Here is a 24,167-nt window from a genome sequence, read left to right on the forward strand (position 1 = left end):
TTCAAATGTTGAAATTTAGCATGCTCTTAAAAATGGGGATGTAATTATTGTAGAGATGGCTATTACAGTACATCTCTGGGATGGATTTGTAGAATGTTCAAACTCTAGAATTCAGTTTTCAGGTTTTAGAGTTTTCTGGGTTGTTTGAAAATTTCATTTTCTAACCCATGTGACTAAAATTAACTTCCTAAATATGAAGTGGGCAAAAACTCAGTTCAGAGTCAGAATATGCTTGTGTCTATAGCCCTTCTTTGCATACAGACATCACAGATTTCTAGTAGAAGTTAATCATGGCACGTGAAAGGACATTCCTGATATTCTTATGGTATAATGAACAAATGGCTGGGGCAAAGGTCTCTACTAAAAGAGAGAAAGCACAGAAAAGGAGACTAAAGGAGATGAGAGGAAAAGCAAATACAAGAGGATAAGAAAGAAGTGAAGGGAAAGAAAACGCTGAAGTAGTCTTTCAATAAGAATATGTTTTCCACTTGAAGATGTTGAATCTGATATATGGTACCAAACAGCTAATTGACATAACTAAAAGAGTTAAGAGCCAGTCCTTTTATTTCCAGTATGTGGATGGGTGTTTGTACCTGTCCAGTGAAATACAGGAACAGAAATTCCTCCAGTGATCTTGAGCTTCAGGAATAAGGCTTTGATTTTTCACTGAGCAATAGGGTGGCTTAGGTTTTACAGGATCTTTGGCAGTTGTCTACTTCAACCCTGGGTTCAAAACATGTCCAACAAAAATGGGTTATTTTGGGCTGTGTGTCCAGGCTGTATCTCTGAGGATGGAGATTGGGCAGCCTGGTAAAATACTGGACCATCTTTATCCTGTCTGGAATTGCTCCAGTATATGAAAACCTTTCTTGAAGCATGAAGCCCAAAAGTGGACACAGTGATTTAGGTTTAAGCTCAGAAGTGCTGAGCAATTACTTCTCTTGGCCTGATGACAACACATTGATAATGCTGCCCTGTATGTGATTGACCTTTTCTGCAAGGATAAAATGACACTCAAAGGCTGGCTAACACTCAAAGGATTCTCCAGCTCCTTATCTGCAAATCTGTTTTCTAACCAGTCTATGCCACTGCACAAGGTTGTTCTAACCCATATGGAGACTCCACAGTTACTTCTGTTGAACTCCCTAACATTTCTAATGTCAGCCCATTTTCACAAGGAATAGCTGAATGTGGTCCTGCTCTCCAAAGTATTGACGGCTCCCTCCAGTTTGATTTCACTCACCAGCTTGTTGGGAGTGCACTCTGTCCCATCATCCAGGTTGTTTAATAAAGACAATAAATAGCGTTTATCCCACTATGGATCCCTGAGGGAAGCTGCTAGTAAGTGGTTGCCCCTAAAGTTGGTGCTGCTGATCAGAACCCTTTGAGTCCAGCAGTGCAGCCAGATTCCCTCTAATCTGCTTATGCAGTGCATGTCTTCCCTGTTTTTCTTTAAGGGCTGAAGAAGAAACCAAGTCAAAGGCCATCCTGAAGTCAGAGTGTACAACATTTGCCATCTTCCCCTTCCTTATCCACAGCACCAGAGTCACTCTTGGTAAATCCAGATGGGATATTAGCAGCTATCTTGTCCATCGTGTAGCTGGCAATGGCTCCTAGGAGCTTTGCTCTGTAACTTTCCCAGGGATAGAAAGCTGTGAGGATCCTCTTCTTGCCCTCCTTGAAGATGGGTGTGACATTTGCACTTACCCAGTCAGGAACCTGTCCTAATCACCATGATATTCCAGTGAGGTAGCATTGGCCACCTCCCTGAGAGCCCTGGGGTGCAGCCTATGTGGTCCTTTTGCCTCCTGTATGATCAGCTGGGCTCGAGAGCCTCCAAAATGTCTTCCTTCACAGCAGGTCTTGCTCCAGTCCCACAGGACACTCAGGGACCTGCAAGGCCTGAAGGCAAAACTAACCATTGAAAACTGACCCAAAAAGACATTGAATGTCCTGGCTTTTTTCTTGTCCTTTGTCACTAGGTCCCTTTTTTCACCACTGGGTCCACATTTTCCTTGACCATCCTTTTGTTGTACTTTACTGTGTCAGCCACATTCTAGTATTATTCTGTGGATGACTTGTCTGACAGAGCTGCTGACAGAGCAGCATCCCCATATAGATATTCTAAAAAAAGGCATTAGTTAACTATTGAAAGACAACTGAAAATAAAGGGAAATTTTCAAAGTACAAAATCATATAAAGAAAGTTGAGGGTGAAAGTTTAAAATTAACTGGAATGAATTTTCACACAGTGGAATTGCCTGTCCAAATGAGTTTCACACAGCATTTTGAAGGGCACCAGTTTTGACATTTTAAGAAAAAGATACCTGAATGGATATTTGGGTAATACCTATTTGTATTAGATATGAGCTCTGTCTAAAAAACAAACACTGATTCCTTGAGGGGCATACTTCTGTAGTGCCCATGAACTTACTGTTTTAGCAGAAAAGGGCCATCACTAAGTTTCCTCCAGCTCCTCTAGGTTGTTGGGTACTGAGCAGTGTCAGACACTAGACTTGGAATTTGGCTGATAGCTACTCTGGGCTGGGGTGGTGCTTTCTGTGGTCTTTGTTGACATAATTGGTAAGTACTAACATTTAGGGAACCTTTTAGCATTCTCTAATCTCTTTTTTAAATGCACTTGCAGTCTTGGGAAATTCCTTTTTGTACTTTCCTATCTTATGATTGAGTGCACTGTTGCATGTGAATCTCTATCTCTGAGTCACTGTTTATCACGGGATCAATAAAACCTGAAAAGCATGCCACAGTTGTGGTATTCTCTTAATTTGGTCAGAGTAGAAAGAAATAATTTAAAATTACTTTTCTTAGAAGAGAAAATAAATTTTTTCTTTGTTTTTCTTCTATCTTCACTTGTAAAACCTGATTTTTTCAGTGAATATTGCGTACAATGGAATAACTTCAGATGAAGAATAATTTTTGTATGTTGCTTTCTTATAGCATTTTGACTCTTAGAACTTCAGTAATTTCAGTTTATTTCAGTAATGTGTTGTGTCTGTTTATACAGGTGTATTTTGTTTGTGTAAAAAGGATTATATGCAAAATTGAGTGTCTGAATGAAATGCACTAGCTCATGTTCACAAGCTCAGTCTAGGCATCTGGTCATTGTAAAAAGTGCTTGAAGTCTTAGATTCTATGTCATTCTTGCAGTGATGGTTTAAAACTTAAAAAACATCTTGTGTTGTGATTAAGGTGAGGACCCTAAAGGGAGTTTATTTGTAGGGCCATGCAAGTCACTGGCAAAGGGAAGTTAAATCAAACTGTCATTATTCCCATCTTAGGTACTGTAGTCTTTGGCAATCCTCTAACACATTAAGTCTGGGTAAATACCAGGAGCTTAGCTTCATAAGTGAAGTGGTTTCCTTAACCTTTTTGGAAAAGTAAAATCCTTGCCATTTGTCCATTTGAATCATATTTTGTTCTGATGTAGGACATTACTGCTGTTCACACTGTTGTGTGTTGTGCTTTATGGGAAGAATCTGCTATTAGATGAAATATGTTGCCTTCTCTTCTGCCTCCAGTCCTAAACATTGGGAAATAAAATACTTTTTGTCACTCGTTCTTATTTGCTAATGAATCTGTTGCCTAGAATGCCAGAAGTTACCTAGTGTGTATTCCCAAGGAAGACCTTTGTTTGCAAGGTGGTGTAACATTTTGATTACTATGTACTCAAAAATCAACTCCCTTTGATTGTTTGACACTACTGTTGCTAGTATCATTCTGATAACCATCTGGACCTTTCTTTTTGCAGCTTGGGTCCTGTGTTTGCGCTGTTTGTTCCGTTTTATTCCTCCATTCCAAGAGTGCAGGTGACACAAGTATTGGGCCACTTTTCTATCACAAACAAGTCTCTGGTCTACATACTGGGTTTACAGGTATGGTATGTACTTGCTTGTTCATCTTTTAATAAGCTAATAATGTTGTTAGTAAGTTTGTATTTCTGTTTGTCTGTGAATTTTGATACTTCCACGTGCATGATTCAGCATACATTTAGCTAGTAACTATCCCATCAGCTAAAACATAGAGAAACGTGTTTCTAGTATGCTGAAGTGGTGAGCAAGTGATCTGTTCTTACCTTGTCTTACATGGGAAAATGTAATAGACAATTCCATGGGGTTTGTTTTTTTTTTTTTTTTGGTCAGTAAAATGAATTAGACAAAAAGAGATTAAAATGGAACCTGATCTTAAAGCATTTTTATCTTTTACCTTTCTAATTTGCTTATATTCTTGAATTTGCTTATTTTTCCCTTGTCTATAAGAGTTCAAACAAAGCTGTAGAATACAGGGTTTTTTGTGGTAAGACTGTCAGTAAATAATCAAGGTTTTGTCTGAATTTCACTTTTATATAAATTAATTTTACTTGTATATCATGCCTTACCATGTGACAGGTAACTTAGAATAGTGTAACATAGAGCACAGCAACATCATGTAGTATTCTGTGAAATATGACTGGAAAAATATAGCAACTTGGTATAGAAAGCCAGTAATTATTCAAAAAACAATTTAAAAACCCCAAGACCCAGCAGCCTGGAAATGAATGGACATTTGTGTCACAACCTGAATGATGAGGTGTGCAAATTTATGAGAAATTAGGCTCACTTCTATATATTCTAGAGATTCAAAAATAGCTCTGGTGTGTGCAATGGGGAATACACCACAGCTATGTGAAATGTGGGAGAGAGTATTTTAGAATAAGTAGTCAGTTTCAGAATATTGACTTGTGCTCCACATGACCATTTTATTCATCCTCTTTCCTGTTCAGACTTTGGTTTCCTTCACTTTCTGCTCCAGCACTTTACTTTCTTGGTCTCAGAAATCTTGTTTCCTCTCTTGTGAGCCCATCACTTGCACTATTACTGCAGTCTTTGGGAAAGCCATGCTGATGTGTGGGCTGTTTTCCATCGGGTCTTTTGCCTTTTGCTTCCGTGCACACAGCACGTCCAGCTCGGATCAGTGCTGTCACTGAGCCCTGTATCTCTGTGGGATCTCTCCCTGCTGAGCTCTGAACACTTGCTGCCATCACCCAGAGCCTGAGGGGAGACTCATTTGCCTTCTTCTCATTTGGAAACTCTGCCCTTATCTCAAGTCGCTGTTTCCGTAGTCTGAACTCTGGAGGGAAGGTGTTCTCATGGTGCAGTCAGCATCACGCAGAAGCATTTTAGTGACCATTTTCAGTCCATTTTTCCAGTTGGTAATAACCTTCTCCAGGTGATTAATCACATACTTTGCTAGAAACAGTGGGCTGCCATGTTGACTTATCAGGATTTAAAAAAAAAAAAGTGCTCCAACTTATTTCTGTGGTTTCATGTCAGCAAATATGTCACTGGGTAAGAACTTTATTTCCTTAATTTTGATGCTGGTGCTCAGTTTGTCTGTGACTGCATGTCTGAGAGCTTCACTTGGAGTGCCTGCCTGCTTGGAACTCTTCTCCTGTTGCTGCTGAGTCATTTCCTTTGCTTCAGTCTGTCTTTCAGACCTGTTTTTCTGTGCAGCCTATAACTGACATCCTGTTATACTTAGTAAGCTATATGAAAATAAAATGTATTGTTCTCTAGAAGGAGAACAATTGTTGGATCCCTGTGTTTTTTCCACTTGCTCCTTATGGAATACTTCTTTTTTTTAATGGTAAACTGAATTTTAACAAAGGTAAAAGTCTGACGTCTCTCATTGTCATGATGAGTGCATAACCTGTATCATATTGCAACTTAGCGGTTCATATAGCAAGAACTTTGTAAAATAAAAATTTAAATCCCTGCTCTTGTCTTCTAGCTCTTAACCTCCGGTTCCTACATCTGGATTTTAGCCTTAAGTGGATTGGTAAGTCTTACTGTTATAAAAATCATGTGTTACTTAAAACACTCTGTTATGTCTGTGAGCAGCACAGTGTATTTGAGCTCAAAAAGAACAGAAATTACTAAGTAACACTCAGTGTTGCTAACCAGAAAGTTTTCCTCTTTAATTTCTAAATATGTGAAGCACTGACTAGCTGGTGACAAACTGATAGACAACAAAATTGGTGATTAATATTTTCAGGGTGCCGTTGCTCCCCGCATAAAATTAATTTTGTTGCCATGGATATAGTTGTACACCCACAACTACAAATGAGATCATTGAGGAAATGGTAGAAATGTGTACCCCAGGTTGAGGTTTGTTTTTTCAGATTTCAGCAAGCCTCAAGCTTTGATTCCAAAACTCAGGTTTTAATAACTTTGCTGTGAAGGTTTTTCATGCTTTGCTGTTCTCCAAGGAAATCTATAATATAGCTGTTTCTCACAATGACAGTGGCAGTAAGGGCACAAAATCATGTTCATCACATCAGTCAGATAAAGGAGCTGTGATCTTTTTCCTTTCTGACTCTGTTGTTGGTAAAGTGCTTAGTGCTGGAACAGATTGTGCTAAATTTTTCAGATTGTTAGATACTGATAAGCTTCTTTTTAAATTTTACAGACTTAGAAATTAGGAGCTCAGGCTGATTTCTTGGCCCAAAGGACTGTAACCTTTTTCAACAGTGGGAGTGCCGCCACTTCCAAGGGAACTCATTATTAAGTTGATGGAGAACTCAAATCATGCCCTTGCTGTATAGAACCTACTAATTTGAATTTGGGTTGAGCTCAGAAGGAAATGCTGCTACAACTTAGTGATTTGATCTCTTACCATTTGCATTGACTGTGAGTTTCTAGGATAACTCATAACAGGAGTGACAGAGCAGCAGTGATGTCTGTTCATGATCTGATCTTGCTATAAATATCGATGAAAGCAGTGCAACTAACAAATCAGAATACATCTCCCCTGGAAATCAGCCCAAGCCTCTGTGCCCACTGAAGGATCTGTGACTTCCTCCACACACACTACCCTTCCTGTTACTCTGCTGGCTCTTTTAATAGCCCTTCCTTTCTAACAGGTGTTCATTAGAGAGGGAAGGAAAGGAAAGAAATGGAAAGGCATTTTAACTCCCTCTTTCCTGATGACAGAAGCTCTGTGTATACTTGATTATACAGACATATAAAGAGTAGCTCATTTTTTTTTCATTATACATTATACAGTTCTTCTTTTCATTCCCTCTTAATATAAAGTTTTATTTTTCTATATAATGAAACTTGCTGAACTTTCTTAGTAATCTTTTTTATGAATTATCTCTTTTTTTAATTAAGGATTGACAGTATGTTTTACTTAGATGTAAACCCATAGGATTAAATTGAGTTACTTCTGTGTCACAGGATGGCTAAAAAATCATTTCAAGGTTTCATATTGCTTCAGTCAGCATGAATTAAGTCATCATCAATTATGATGTGTTTTCAGTGTCAATTTTTTTCTGCAGTCCATGACTTGATAAGAAGTGCTGCAGTTTGAAAAAAAATTCATGTTAGGATTTTCAGCCATTTCTTTTGCACAGTATATCTGCCACATTTCTGTGATTAAGAAGTCTCTTTTTCTCTTCTGTTAGAAATTACAATTTGGTGTCTTTTGTGAAAACTTGATAAAGGAATAAAGTTTCACGGTATATTAGATAATCTGAGGAAGGATATGCAACACTATAAGGGTACCTTTTAGTACTAAAGGTGTAGTTGGTTGATAACACATGTATATGTACAATTACAGAAATAGATTGTCAAATGAATGTTAAGTCATTCTGATAACCTATGTTATGTAATTCTTATAAGTCTTAGCATTTTTCTAGCTTACTGCCTTAGTCTTTGTGGACTCAAATTTTCAGGTATTTGTACAGAAAGGATGAGTAAAGGCATGAGCACCAAGTCAGATAGGTGTAATATTTAGTCACTGGTTCATTGCCTGGTAGACACTTCACTGTATTTTAAGCACTGAAGATCACTTAGGCACTCATATTGAGTGCATTATGATGCTGTTTTGTCATTTAGCTTTTGTTACACTTCTGCTTATGTGGAATATTAAAATGGATGGTGCCAGCACAATATTTGAGTTGTTATCAGTTTCCACTTTGTCTTCAGAGTGTTCCTGGTTTAAGTTTATTTAAATTCTCACAGTCTATATTTGAACATGACTAAATGGGATCTGACTTTCTAGTTACATCCTTGCAAGTGTCATGAGACCTCCTTGTGAATTCTAGGCAGGGTATAGAGGTACTGGGAACTCTACTGCCTTGAGTTCTTGTTTTCAGTGGTTTTGAGTGATGCCATCATTACAGATATGCATGTATGAGTCTGTGTGGGCAGGTGGGCATTGATGTAATATGCCTGGTGATATGGAATATTTCACAATTTGTGGTTTTGATGATGAATTTTTCTCAGGTGCAGAAATTACAGCTCATGATTTGTTATTGGAATACAAAGTCTGCTCTGTCTGTCTTTGTGATAAGGTATATTTTGCTAGATCCAATTTTAAACCAGCACAGGATTACGGTCTTAAAGGCAGTTTCTTTACTGTCCACATGAAACTGGACAATCAATTATTGTACTTTTGGTATGTCAGTTGCTGGTATGTTGTATAAAACATGCTGTTTAAATACATTATGCTTATGTATAAGGAAGATAGAATTTATGAAGTAGACTGTAAAGAAATTCACAAATCTGATGTCATCAGTAATCTGTAATCATCTTATGATTGATAGGACTAATTTAATTTCTTGTGATTTATTTTGCCAGGAATATATGATGCCTGGTGCATACAGACAAAATTTGTTTCTTGTGATAAGAGTTTTTTGGGGTTTGTGCCATAAAATTAGGAAACATACTAGAGATGCCCAAAATTCTTTCAGTAGTTGTTTACAGAAGTGCCTCCATGTCGTACATAGCGCTAAGTTAAGTGAAGGCTTGAAACACTTTCTTCACTATTTTTTTTCTTTAAAATAGTCAAAACACCTTAAGAAGTGGTATTCATGTTTCACTGGATGTAGACATCTTCTCTCCCTTTTTTTCCCACCCCTTTAAAATCTTTTGGATTCCCACTTTACATTTTTCCCTGCCATACTTTTGTAGAAATTGAAATTTGAGAAGTGTGTCAAGGCTTATTCATAGCTTGAGCTCATCTGCTTAAAGAAGTCATCTCAGGTTGGTGACCAGCAGAAGACATGTCCCATGAAGGCATGCAGTTCCCTCCACTTTCTAGGATAATGTCATCAGACAGATCACAGGCCATGGGTTTTTCTGAGTAGCTTAGGGCTATATTTGATAGGGGGAATGTATCTTTCAGGCCCTTTCTGTGATTTTAGTGTTCTAGCCTTTCTTCTTACCTCATGTTAGTTTTTTATTTGTTTGCAAGATGACTTGCACTGCATAAAGTTTAAAATTTGGAACCCACCAAGTCTCCTGTGAGCTGCCTTGAATTTATGTAGAGTTCAGTTCAAACCTTAGGAAACTGAAATTGAGAAGTTTCTAAAACCCTGCTTGACTTGGAGATTTCACTAAGCAGAATGCAACAGTTTTCTGCATTGTTACTATGCTGGGATTTACTTTTCTCAGAATGTATGGAAAGTTGTGCTTTTTATATTTAGATATTGGAAAATGTAGAGAATCTGTAATTTAGAGCTTATACTTTAACAGCTTAAGGTTAAGATGGAAAGTTCAGACAGTGTTGAGTGCATGATTTTAATTTCAGTTCTGTTTTTTTGAGTACATTAGTTATTATTCATAATTTTGAAGTGGCTAACTTAGTTTTACATAGACTACAGATACTGTTTAATGCTCTCAAGTGTAATTCAGTAGTACTTTTGAGTTCTGTTTGTTAAGAATTTTATCCATCATTGCTGTTAGTTGTTCATCCAGCTGAGGAGTGTTTGTATAGTGAATTCAAGTCCTTTATAATTGGACTCATATAGGATAAAAAGTGATTCAGCTGGGAGAGCAAAATAATTAAACCAGTCTTTAATTGTTTTAGTTCCTGTCTTAAAAATACTGTTATGTAGCTAATATCTGATCAGATCAGATCTGATCAGCTGATCAGGAATAATTGATTTTCTTGTTGTTTTTCTTCCTCTCTCACACCTTTCTTGAGTGATTTTGAAGAATGCATCCTGAATTCTTTGTTGTTTTAAAACATTTTGTATTTGCATTTGTATTACCTCACAGTATAGTGTTCATGTTTAAAATATCATCCCTTCTACATACTTAAAATTCACATTAAATATGTGCTTTCTCAAAGAGAATCTTTGGTCAGAGTCTGTTAATGTATGCAGTTACCTCCACATTTGTGTCCTGCTGTTCATTGTCCTTCATCCTCCAGTTAGTCTGGGTATCCTTCAGTCATCCACATTCAGTCTCATGTAGGACTTTAGTCAAAGTATGATTTTTGAACACTTTGTAACTGTGCTTGTAAGTGGATTCAGGTAAATGTTTGCTAAATGTTTGATCTAGTTAATTTCTGAATATCTGACATTGGTATTACAGTATAAATATCAGTAGTGTTGCTAATATCAGTGAGACTGCTCGCATACTAAAAATTCTGCCCATGCTTAAGTACTTACCTAAGTAAAACCATGTGTTTTGTGTGTAATGGATGTGATTCCCCTTTCCTGATAGAACTACCTCCCAAAGAGCAGGTACTCAGTTCACAGAATCACTTGATGGTAGCACCTGGTCCAGCCTCCCTGCTCAGGCAGGGCCACCCAGAGCAGCTTGCCCCAGGACCGTGTTCTGATGGCTTTTGAGTATCTCCAAGGATGCAGACTCTATCACCACCCTGGGCAACCTCTGCTGGTGTTCAGTCAATCTCACAGTGAAAAAGTGTTTCCTGATCCTCAGAGGGAGCCTCCCATATTTCAGTTTGTGCCCATTTCCTCTTTTCCTGTTGCTGGGAACCACTGAGAAAAGCCTGGTTTTGTCCTCTTCATTTCCCTTCAGGCATTTTTTTACTTTGGTAAAATCACCTGGGCCTTCTCTTCTCCAGGCCAAACAGCCCCACTTCTCTCAGCCTCTCCTCATGGGAAAAATGCTCCCAGTCCTTTGATCATCCCTGTGGCCCTGCACTGGACTTGCTCCAGCAAGTCCATGTACATTAACACATGTGCTGAATCCTGCCCAAAACTATCGTGCAGTATTTCTGTGTGGACGGTGCTCAGTGTTCAGCTGAGTGACTGTAAGTGACTTTATCTGAGTGCCACTACATTCCACTGACTTTACTGACCTAATGCTCCCTGTGGTGGGAGCTGTGACACCCTGCCCACGTCAAGGTGTGAACATGTGACAGCTGACTAAGCTACCAGCACTTACTCCTGCATCACTTAATGCATCTGTGTAAAAAAGGAGTTGATTCATCTGGAATACGGGGGATGTTGGTTTGGAAATGAGGTTGTAATTGTCTGGGGAGGAGGGAAATGCAGATATTTCCAGCTCTGGAAGAAGGAGAAAGTAGTGAGAAAGGACAGGAAAAGGTAATAACATGTCATAAGGCACTTTATCTGTAATATCTGTGGCTTCTGTAGAAAAAGGGATATTGGTTTTCAGTTTGTATTTCACTTCTAAATTTCTCTTAGATCTGAGGAAGAGTTTCTGTGTCCAAATTATGGTCTGTTTGATCAGCTATACCAACTGTTTTTTTAGGAATTAGATTGTTCTATCAGTATTTGCTTTTTTTGGCAGCAGTGTTGCCCTTTTTCAGAGAGGGAATCCATGAGAGTAATTCAGCTGTGTGTGTACTTTGGAGACATCTGCCAAAGGATGAGTTACATCCTAAGAGTGCCCATTTCTCTCTGGTGACTATGACACCAACTTTAAATAAGCAGCTTGTTAAGTAGGCTTTTAAATTACAGATATCTATGTTGGGTCAGATTAATCAAATCCTGATCTTGTAATTAAAGAGATTTGGTTAACAATGTGTTAATCATCACCTACAGAATGTTGGCAGAGACCAAGGGAACCTATGCTTAGGACACCAGCACTAGTTAAGAGTAGCTGTACTGTGCTGAAATGGCAGTACAGTCATGCTTGCACACACACAATGTTTTTTAGCTGATAATGATTCCATCTGACCAATTAAGCACTGATGAACTCTGAAAAAATGTTTCAAGGTATCTGGAAAATTTATGAGCCAAATCAACGGGAAACAAAATTGAAGAGAAATATTTTAGTATCTCTATAATCTTATTTTTCTTTCAGGGTAACTTTTACAAAAGGCTGTTTATAGTATTTGCAACAATTTCCAAAAAGGAAACCCAAACCAAATAATCTGTTAGAATTGTAACAGAAGTTGAAAATACATGTGTAGTGTGGTTTATTTGTTGGGTAGTTTTGTTTCTTGGGTGGTTTTCACACAATCCCTCTTGGTTTGATAAATGCTTTCTCTAATGAAGATAAATACAGAATCCTGACACAAATTTCAACCCATCTTTTGAGTCTAATTTTTAGAATTCAGAACATACTAAGGATTAAGCAGATAAAATAGATATAAAAATGTCACTTCACCTTAAGAAAACTATTTGCTTTTCATTTGTTGTATCTGAAAATAGCAAAGTCTTGAGTACATATGATGAATGTATTTACATTTTTCCAAACAAAATAATCGAGTATTTGATGTCATGTTCTATTAGTTAAAATAATTTTCAACATAATTGTCTACACCAGTCTGTCTACTTTTTTTCTGTTTGATTTCCTTTTTTGGTATTAATCAAGTACAGTGAATTTAAATATTTAAATTTTAAATACTATTCCAGCTACTTGTGGAGCATATGTATCTTTGCAATTTAAAATACTGGAGAGCTTCTATGTTTGATTTACCTAATTGCAGAGAAACTACAGCTACTTCCTTTTTCTCAAAAATGTACAACTTTGGAAGGACTTGAGGGAAGGGGAGGGGAAGTCAGGCTTTGTATGGGGGCAGGACAAGGTTAGGAAACTTCATGTGAAGAATCAGTAGTAAGTCACAGCATTAAGAAACTGAAAATATCTAAGCACACACTTATTCTGCAGTGTGCCAGAGAATTTCCAGCATCCTCCATTTCCTCTTCTTAGCACTGTACCACATACAATATGGTGGAAGATGTTGTGACTAACAGAAATTAAGATGCACCTTATGTTGCTAGCCACAAATTCTCCATTTTAACAGTGTGAACATAACCACAACGTTTTTTTGTGGTGACTTTTGGCGGCTAAAATACAGTGGAAGCTCCTCTGTTTGGGGGAAGTAGCCCTTTAATCTGATGTACAGTGCTGAAGTTGGAAGATAATGAGGTTATTTTATCTTCATTGAATAAACAATGTTGCTTTATGTTATTAAACATTAAAAATTCACTCAATGTCAGTAACAAAAACAGTGTAAAAAGTTGCTTTTTACTTAGTCAAAGCTTATGATTTTTAAAATTATATCTATCAAGTTCTGCATATGAACCAGCTATAGAGGAAGTTCTTTGGAAATACTTGACATTAAGATGAGAGTATGACACTGAGCCAGACTGAATCACGAGACTTTTTTTAACTACAAATGTCTCCATTCTGGGTTTATTGGAAATATGGAAATAGCTATCTTGTCCTCACTAATTGAAACTTATTGAAAATTTGATATAACTGACCACAACATTTTAAAGTATCTTATACTTCCATATAATAGCTTTTCATTTTAGCATGTCCATAAACTTTTAGCCTTATGAAGCCTTTTCTCCTGATTAAGTGCTCTGGAATGACTTGCTCTCTACAACTACCTAAAAGGAGATTGTGATGAGGTGAGGGTCAATCTCTTTTTCCAAGTAAGATAAGTGGAAATGTCCTTTAAGTTGTGCCAGGGAAGGTTTAGATTGAACATTAGGAAAAATTACTCACCAAAAGGTTCATCAGGCACTGGAACAGGCTGCCCAGGGCAGAAGGAGGTTGAGTCACAATCTCTATTGCTGTTTAAAGGACAAGTAGATGTGGCACTTAAGGACATGGTGGACTTGGCAGTACTGGCTAACAACTGGACTTGATGATCTTAAAGTTCTTTTCCAACCTAAATGAGTCTATCCCCAGCCATCTCCGCTAAGAAAAATACAAGAATGATTTTACTGATGCAGCTGTTAATTGAGGCTTGCAGTATGCCTTCCCTTCTGAGACAAACAAGTTCCAAAGCACTGACACCAAAGATAGGCTGCTGTTGTCTCATTGCTCTATTTTCTGTCTTGACTTGATAAATAATGATTCTCTTTGTGGTTAGTATGTTCAGACACGTGTCTAGATTTGTCATATATTCAGGGAGATGTAGATTTTCCTATCACCACTTGCTTTGTTTTGTTCTTGTGACTTTTTGAACCCGTTCAAGATTTTTGAAAACATTAGACCTTTTCAAAGGTGGTAAGAGAGAGCAGAGATGAGTTCTAGGAGGGACATTTGAAAGAAGTGAAGGAATGTTGGTGTGATGTTGGACGAAGTATTTTGAGTGGGATTTCTTTCCCTGCCTAGTTAACCCCTGTACAATCAGGTGCAGAATCCCTGGAACGAAAGAGGAGTCCTGGCTCCATAGCCTAATGATACTACCTGTACCTACACCTAACAAGGTGGGAGGAAGGGAGATAATTTCTGTGTTCTAGTGCTGCTTGTGCATTTCGCATTGACGAAAACAATGAGATTAAATGTGTATGTAATATTTGCAGTCTGGTTCAGTAATTCTCACTCCCCCAGAACTGCTTTTTCAGTTACTGTGCAATCTAGGTTTTCTTGACTGAGGGGCCTGTCTACCTAACTCCCTCAGGATCAGGGGGTTTGCTTCTGGGGGACCTTCTTGCTAGGCAGACACCTCAAGCAGTACATACCAAAACCAAGTGAATTGCAGAAGTGATAAGAATTTTCTTCCTTTTGTTTTTGGCAATTATAGCTATGCCTTAGTTTCCAGTTGATGTGCACAGTTTTAGTCATGAGTTTACAGTCATCTGGAACAGTTTCACTAGAGCTGAGGAAAGGATCTCTGAGGTCATGAAAAAGCTTCTGTTACAGTGCCCTGTCCAGTTAGGATCTTCCTTTGAATACAGAGGAAGATTTAATTAAAGGCAGCCTTCACTCTGATGTGATTATGGCCTTTATCGCATTTACCTCCTTTCTCATAGCATGACTGAAAGACTGAAGAGGTTAAGACCAGTTTAGAACTGTTCTTTCTCATTTTAAAATGACAGCCTATGCTTGGGCTGTCAAGCAACCAGCAGCTTGGGCTGTACATCCAACTGTGAGTCATAAAATGAAAGTAGTATAAAACATAAATCATTGTTTCCAAAAGCAGAATGTGTTTTTGCTAAAAGTCTCGCTACCTCATTGAATATTTAACAATAACCTTGTTAATAATCTGAAAAATATCCCCACTCCTAAGGAATGTTGGTTTTTCCTATACTGTGTCCCTTCGTATAATCAGCAGTGCATTTAGTATCTTTATACAAATGTCAGGGAAACACAACAAATCCCAAATAAATAAATAAATACATCAGATTCAGAGTTTCTACATTGCTTTTCGCATAATTTCATTGCTGGGGTATGTTCACAGATTTGTTGAGGTTCAGATCTCTTCCTGTTCATTTCACTGTGCTGTGACAGCATAATTCTTGTGGCATAATAGACAGTAAAGAGTCACAAATGCTGAAATGTGGCATAACGCAGAATGCAGATGGGACCGCTTTGGGCTCAAGTGCTGTGGCTTCACAATGGCATTCAAAATAATGGCTGAGGGATGACTGTAATTCCATTTATGGGGCTCATAATTTCTCTTTCTTGTGCAGAATCTGAAATGAAATCAAGCCCCAAGGCAGGCACAAACACAGGGAGTGTGGTTTTTTTCTTATAGACAGGAGAAGGGCCTCACGAAAACTGGCTTTTTCAGTATCACAGTTTTTAATGAATTGGTTTTTAATTTTTTTTTTCCCTCCTGTAAGGCAGCTGGGCTTCTTTTGGAATGAGTGTGTGCATAGTCTTAGATTTAACTTCAGTTCCACTGGTTTGCTTTTATTTTTACTAGAAGGAGAGATTCAGGTGGTGGGGACAGAAGCCTTAAAGGTGTTTGGTGGTTTTTTTTTGAAGGGGTGTGTAGAGTGCTTCAACATTTTCAAGAGCTGTCTTAATCTTCTCAGGTCAGCATGCAGCATACCCTGACCAGCTCTTTTACTAGAAATTAAAATTTTATTTTCATTTTGACCAGTTTTAGAAAGGGTCATTTGGCTTGGGCTCAAATTCCAAAACAAACAAAAAAACCCTTGAACCTTTATGAGTCACAGGCAATGCACCACACAGATTTAAAAAAGCAATTTGTAGTTGTAGGGAAGTAAAGAAATCCCCTGTTTGTTCTCTGATTCTTGACTGAGAACTGTGAGTAAATACAGTAAAAGTGCTTAAAAAACCAGAAAGACCGACTGTTACCTGCAGCCAAATTCAAAGTAAATGTGGTGTACTTACGTTTTTTGGTTTTCAGGGTTTTTTTAACATTTTTTTTTTTATTTTAGATTTCTGGGATGTGCTACAATAGCAGTATGTTAAAAGTTCATCGAATTCTTTGTGTACCCAGATGGGTAGCAAAGATATTTTCTTGGACTCTTGAACCAGTCTTCTCATCTGCGGAGCCAACGAATGAAGTTCGAGTGGGAATGGGAGCCACAGTTGACATCCAGAGGCAGCAGAGAATGGAGTTACTGGATCGTCAAATCATGATGTCTCAGGTTGCCCAAATGAGGCGGCAGAGACAGCAGCAGGTATTGCTATGCATTCTTTAAGGATTATATCTTTTTGGTTCAAAGATTTTGCATTGTTCCTGTTTCTTAAAATTATTTTTAAATTTTTCTCCATCAGTCTTTCATACACTGTTGTACTGCTGATAGCCATTTAAGTGGTTTGTATAGCTTTGTATGTTAAAACTGCTTCACAAGATGGGAGCAGGATGTCAGACAATCTTGTGGGGATATCAGTACTCCTGGCATTCTGTCACAAAAAGTGAGGCTGAAAGGTAAAGTGATTGCTTCTTGGTGTCTTTAGTGAAAGCCATTGTGTAAAGTTAGAAAGTCAAAATGCTCCTTACTCTTTTGAGTATCTGTCTGGTCAGCAGCCTTTTCAGAGAGGCTGAAAATTTTCTATGAAATTCCTTTGTTTGTAGGTGTATAGGTTGTTTCTTAAGGGCAGAAATTAAAATCTCTAAGTTACAGAGGTAAACCACAAGTGACTTTCTTTTTGCCATGTTTAATCCTCTTGGTTTATTTCCTTATTGAACAGAATAGCAGAGTCTTTTTATTTTCTCTGTTTTATACAAACTAACAAATACAGATATTCTCAGTCTTTGTGTTGTAGGGCAGCAAAACAAGGCAGGTGGTGTCTCAATTCCTGTATCTTAGATACGTTCTCTGTCTTCACTGAGTTTTCTTTGCCTGAAACACAGTTGTATACTGATACACAAGTTCTTTTTGTGTTGGGGGTAGTGCAGTGCAAACAGATATAGCTGTGTTACCCTTAATGCATTCCCAGAATTAGAGGTGTGATGGCATAAAGCTTTGGCCTGCAGCTGGAGTATGAATCTTTGTTTCTAGTCCCTGATAACATTATTCTGGTTTTCTTATTTCCTTAACATTTCAATATGATGAAATTATTCCTCAAGCAGAAACTTCTAATCTATTTTTCTCCATTCCTATTAGAACGCTGATCAGTTTTAACATAAGAACTGAACTAGAAATTACTCAATTCTTGAACGTTGCCTTTGTAATAGAAAATGAATTGAAACTGTATGTTGGACTACAAGCAGCTGTGAGGAGTGCAGCCGGGTTTCTTCAGATGTGAGAAAGAAGCCACTTCCAGTTATGAAGGACAGTCTTTCTAATATCTCTTTAATTACAAAAAGTGGTAAATAAGTTGAGAACGGTAAATGATAAAAGAACTGTTGATAACATTTTCTTCTCATCTTGTCTTTTCCCTAGGCTATGAACAATGAAAGTGGAAAAATGTCTTTTCATGTTTGACTTCAAATAGAATTCTTTAAAAAGGTGGAGGGGTTTGACTAAAATGCAGGAACACTGTTTGAACATCAGTAAGATGCTTCCCTTTACAAGTTGCTGAAACACTTTCAAGTTACCTTCATGTTTAGCCTTTAACTTGAGCACAGCCTTTATTTAACTGGTAGTGCTAATCTGTGAAACCCGTGATCATATCCATAGGCCATCATATCCATAGGCCATAGGATCAATGTATGAATGTTCCATAGAGGCTCTGCAGAAAAGGTGTGTCATGAAAGCTTTTGACCCACCTGGTGTTTTTTAATGACTCATTCACAGAATTTACTGGTCATCAGCTAAATCGGAAAAAGCATCACTCACAAATGTTGCTGTGCAGTGGTAATAATGAAAAACAGACTATTTTCATCTCAAAATAATATTTGAAAAGTTGAAAACCATCTTCTGGATTGGTGTACTTGGGCAATTCTTTTGCCTTTAGAAATTTGGCAAGGTGTAATTTAAAGACAGTGGAGTGGAAGAGATCATGCTAGAGATGAAAAGAATTTAGATGGTAATTTTACCTGTGGGAGTGAAGCTATAAAGAATTCAGCTCAGTTTCTTAGATAGTTTTTTTGTGAAATTGAAAATAATGAAAGCTGTGAAGTATATGTCAGTCATCAAAACAGGCTTTTAATTATATTCTGGATAAATGTTGTGTGGATTTCTGTTGTCCCAATATGCTGTCTGTAGGTAGTGAGCCATAGGTGAGATAAATTAACATTTTCTCTCACACTTTCTGCTTTGCTTGGTGAGGGAAATGAACTTTAACTTTCTTCTCTATGCCATAGTGCAAGAATTTTGTTCAACTGCCCCTTGGGAAGGTGCTCTGCTCATTCCTCCCACTTCTTTACCCTTCAGTTCATCTATTTGAGAAATGAGACAATGCAGTTTCCTTGGATGTTGGTAGCATTGTAGATGGAGAACATCAGTGCTTCTAATGGGGCTCCATTGTCTGGGCACTTTTGGCAGACTCTCATAAGGGAGGCTCTTCTCTTAAATAGATACTTTTTATAAGCATCTATTTATAAGTAAGTTTACTATTTGAGTCTTCATAAGAAATTCTGAAGAACATGAGCCTGACAGGTTATGCAAACCAACATTAAAAAGTTTAAATAAAAAAAAAAGGGGGGGGGGGAAGAAAATGGGGGGAAAAGCCTTTCTCAAAAGTTGTTTATAGTATACCTCTATGATACTGAGATGTAAATAATTTTATCTTTTTTTCCCCCTGCTGTTCATTAAACACTTCTATCCAAAGCAAAATTCACTTTGAATGCTTTCTACAAAAAAGAAAAAGGAAGGCACAATCACCCCAGAATTTCTTTGCTGGCAATTCTTTGAGCTTTACCATTCCCAGTCTTTTTCTAGCTGAACTCTTCTGGTCTAGAGGAACCTGAAGCATGGAACTGTGTGTGTGAGTGCTGGGTTGTCAAACACCCTTGAATTCAATGAGTGGATTGAGTGTGTGGTAGAATTTGAAAGTAAACCCACCAAGTTCATTACTCGATGTACCTCATTTTAGCTCTTAAAAATTCAGCGGGCACTGTGTCTGCATATGTTGCTAGAAGCTGTTATGTTGATAGTTTCTCAGGGGAGTGTGGTTAAATGGTGACTGGTTTTGTGTTTGTTTCTAGTTGCTGTGGATACAGCCCTTAAACACATGGTAGTGTTCATCTAGAAAACTTTCTAGATCTTACTGTGTTCTTTATTTGCTTCTGTGGATATTGCTGAGAAATTACAATCTTGCCCCAAATGAATTACATAGCATCACCAGCATTCACCTTTAAAGGCAGTAGAATAAAATGTGTGCCATATGTATTCATTTACTGAAAATACCAGCTTGCAATTTTTTTGCTGCTTTTTAAACTTTGCTTTTGTAGTTATTTTCTTTCACACTCTTTTGTCTATCCTACTTTGTAAATAGTTTGTCCTGTTTTTCTTTTTTTCCCATTATCTGATCTTCTGTTCCCCTTCATATCACTGTCACATTTTCATTCCCCACTGTGCCATTTTCCTCCTAAATTTTGTTACCTCTTCTCCTTCATCTCTCTTGTTTCCCATACTTTGTATTTGCTCCTATATAAAATGCTTCTTCACTTTGGAGAAGTTCTCTCCTGTCATGTCTGACCACCAGTAATCATTTGCTATTTTATCCTTTTGCTGCTGTAATATTGATAAAAGTTGGTCTTCCTCTCCTGATGTTTCTATTTCTAGGTCTCTTTTATTTCTCAGCATTTTTCTAAAGTTTATCTTTATTGTAACCCAAATAAAACACTGGTGGGAAAAGGGAAGCAACTGCAGCATCTGTGCACCAGTGTGAGTATCAGGGCATAAACTTGACTTTCACTTCCCATTGAGAATGTGGAGGGAGGCTGGCAGAGAACCAAACTGTGAACAGATAGGGAAGATTGTGCCTAGGTGATATTGGCTACTCTGATGTCACTACAGACTGTTATAGGGAGGTGGTGGAAGGTTGCAAAAAGGTGGGGAGCACCTTGTGTTGGCATTAAGTACAACCCCTTGGAGCACTCCTTGCTGTGCCCATTCAGGATGGGCGGTGTATCAGCCTCAGTCCCTTCGTCTTGAAAGAATGGGTTTTGGATCTGCAGAGCATTTTTGCTGAGCATGTTAAGGACATCATATTGCTGCCTTCTTTAATTCTCTTAAGTACCTTATATCAGGGAAGGGCTTCACCAGGTTGCTCCAGACTGTAACAAGCCTAGAGCCATACATGAAAATCTTCATTTCACTGCCTCTCTGTCTAACCTGTTGGCCACTTCAAGCTTATGCTGTCTTTTCCCTCCTGTATTCTTGTTCTTCTCTTCCAGTTGCCATTAATTTTCACTGAGGGCAGAATCTCCTAGATTCATACCACATGGTATCTCATATGTATATCTCATCTTCATCATATATGAGATTCTGCTGCTTGCAAAGACCAGACTTTTATAACAAAGGGACTTCCTCTAATTGTTCGTTCATTAGATGTCTTTCTCCTGGGACACAGGAGAGATGTTCTGTGGGTAGGCACTCTTAGTATCTGCATTATTATGGGGAGCCTCATATCCTGAACAATTTGCAAGTTTCAGATTTTGTCAACTAAGGACTGTGTGTCTAAATTGGTAATTTACCTTCTGGTTATATCTAAGGAATAAACTCCCGACCTTGGAAAAAGACAGATTAATGGAGCAAAGGTTTTCCTGGCTCAAGAATTCTTCCTCAGGAATGTTATCTTCATTCAGGAGGGTAGAAAGGAAATCCCCCAGTGAATATACTCCTAGACAGTCCAATTCTGCTTTTTCAAAGTGAAGAGCTAGACCCGGCTTATTTTTTAGCTTTTCTACTGGTACTGAGGTGGCACTTCAATGAAGTTTTCTTGAATCACTTCACAAGTCTGAGTACCAGCAAGAAGTCTGTCCAACAGATATTTTGAACCATGAGGACCTTCTGCAACTTTATACATTGCCAAGTCCACAAAACCCCTTGTTGTCACAGCCAAGACCTCAGATGGAAGCAGCTTTTCCATTTTGTTCCACAAATGCGTGTATCATTTTCAGGAAGAAAACTACCAGACTGCTTTACCTGAATAAATGAGTGAGACTTTTAGCCAAGTATCACACAAGTCTTTTCTCTAATTTGGTTTCCATTCCAATCAGTCTGTGGTACTAAGGCTTCTTTGGGATTTTGTGACATATTTTAATAGAAACTGCCTTTAGCAACACTTGCATAAACTCCAAAGACAGTGATATGTAGGGTACCAATAGGATAAAAAAGCTTTTATGCCTAGACTCCAGGGAAATGTGTGCACAGGATTTGACATCATATTTTTAAAGAATTCTGTTAAGCAGTGAGTGATTTAGAGATTCATTTCAGCCCATGAATGACGCTTGTATGCTGCAGCAGTAATCACTGTGGCTAAATTTAGACTCAGTATTCCATCACTCTTCCCTTCCTCTGCATGCCAATGTACACATGTGGACACATTTTGAAATAACAGACAGTTTCCATTTTTGTAGAGAGAACAATATCTTTTCCTTCAGACCTGTGTGTCTTAAACTCATCCTTTGCTTTTTTATGCTCTTCTGGCATTTTTCAAGCCTTGGTTATTCTCTGTAGTTGTTTAAAACTATTTTCTTTGTGTTGAAAATAAACTTGTATTTATATCAAGAATGTATAGGGTGTAAAAACTGCATATGCTGCTGATGTTGGCATGCCTGAACTCTGGTTTTTAATAGTTTCATTTCAGCAATGTATTTGCAGCAGCTGATAACCCACTGCTGTCTAGACATTCTGGATTATTTTGCTGCGTGATTTCTTTTATGGATTCTAGATGTGAAATTACAAATGTTGAATTTCCTGTTGAATTTCCCGGTAATGAACAATTCATGACTATTTCCTCTACAGACTACCACAGAAACTTCAGATTTCTGTCTTGTTTATGGAAGTTGGCAATTCCACAAGCTGACACAAATAGAGCCAGCAGACCCTAGTACAAGTAGAATAAGCTGAGTGTGTCTCATTAACAGCCAGCTGTCACAATCACAGGATTGAGTTTCTCTATTTCCTACTCATTGGTAGCACCCTGCTCATATATTGAACAATCCTTTTTTCTCTTGGACTGGAATGATGAAATTCTCTTTCATTTTGACTCAGCTTTTGAGCTACAGCCTTTGAATTTGGTTTAATATTTGTAATCAGCTTCCCTAGAGAAGCATTGATTGGACAATTTCATAAAGCAAAACACTGTTTTATTTCAAAGCAAGTAAATAGTTTGGAAAATAGAATATTTTTATTCTCCTATGTGATTGGTCTATATTTCTTTCCTCTGGCAATTTAACTAAAGACAATTTCTTTAAAAAGCTTATGAGATACCAAATTGCCCCATACATTTCCAGAGTATTTATTCCACTGTTGTTGAATCAAGTTCTGTTTACAGAGGCAGGGGTTTTTTAGGTGTACCTGTCCCTTCATTTCTAATGAACATGGTGCAAATAAGGCATCTGGTTTGGGGGCAGTCAGTTACTGGATGCCAGGTCTGCTTCTGTTGTCCTTCCAGTCTGCACTTAGAGAGACTTGATGGCCAATTTCTTCTTCCAGAGTGCTATTCTTCCAGATGGCTAATTTCTTCTTCCATTTTCCATAGTATGTAGTGAAAAAGAAGCCTGTGCTTCAGATAGTACATGGTCCTCCTTAATATGTGGGTTTTCTGGTTTGAACTCTGATACTTGCACATAACAACTGTGAGCTGGTTCCACCCTTGTTCCTTAACGTGCTGCTGTGGTGGCCTAAGCCCAGCCAGCAATGAAGCACCACACAGCCACTCACGCCTCTGCCTGCCACCCTGGTGGAGGGGTGAGGAGAATCAAAACTAGGTTGAGATAAGAACAGTGTAATAATTGAAACAAAGTAAAATACAGTAGTAGTAATAATAATAAAAATAATAATAACTTTTTTAAACCCACAAATATGTGATGCACAATACAATTGCTCACCACTGGCTGACAGAGGCCAAACCCCATTCCCTAACCTGGATCAGCCTTCCTTTTGGTTAACTCACACGGTTGTATATCCTGGGCATGGTATTCTATGGTGTGAAATGTCCTTTTGTCCTGCTCAGTTCAGCTGTCCCAGCTATGCAACCTTCCAGCCTTTTTTTGTGTACCTCCTCACTGGCAGAGCATGAGACACACAAAAAATAGTCCTTGAATTAAGATAAATACAGCTTAGCAAACCCCCAGATATCAGTGTATTACCAACATTATACTGAATCCAAAACACAGCACTGCCAGCTGCTGAGAAGAAATGAACTCTGTCCCAGCTGAAATCAGGACAGATACCTTAAGAGGTGCCACAGGTGCAAAGTGTGGACACCTTTAATATTGACTTTGAGATGTTAATAAATGGAAGCTAATCCTATTTGCAGCTAAGACAGAACTTGAACCATCACATCCCAGAATGGGATCCTGATATGTTTTTTTCCCTATGTCATTACAGACTAGTCTTTTATATACTAAGGGATGTATATTTACATTATGTAGTATTTGTATGATTATGTAGTATTTTTGAGGATTTAGGTTTGAGTTTCCTTTGTGCCAAGAGTTTATCTCAGCTTGTTAAATCAAAACAATTTTAGAACTCTGATTTCTCACTTTGATTCCAATCTCTTCTTATTCCTTATTACTCTTTGAAAGGGTTTTTGCATAGGAGATAAGTGAAGAATTATCTAATCATTATGCTTCAATACCAGTTCAGTGTCACAAGTCCAGATC

The 24,167-nt window shown here is 37.9% G+C and overlaps 1 protein-coding gene across 1 annotated transcript in view; it reads left to right on the top strand.

Annotated features, from left to right (window-relative positions):
• Positions 1–24,167, top strand: part of UBAC2 (UBA domain containing 2) — an 88,060-nt gene that overhangs the window by 53,896 nt on the left and 9,997 nt on the right. Inside the window, exons 5-7 of the mRNA XM_054272107.1 lie at positions 3,769–3,892; positions 5,787–5,834; positions 16,375–16,620. Of these exons, the coding sequence (XP_054128082.1) occupies positions 3,769–3,892; positions 5,787–5,834; positions 16,375–16,620 (418 nt within the window). The remainder of the gene's footprint in view (positions 1–3,768; positions 3,893–5,786; positions 5,835–16,374; positions 16,621–24,167) is intronic.

This window comes from Melozone crissalis, unplaced genomic scaffold, assembly GCF_028551555.1.
Source record: "Melozone crissalis strain CALT ecotype California unplaced genomic scaffold, PUWL_Pcris_2 ptg000013l_1, whole genome shotgun sequence".
NCBI classification, from domain to species: Eukaryota; Metazoa; Chordata; class Aves; order Passeriformes; family Passerellidae; genus Melozone; species Melozone crissalis.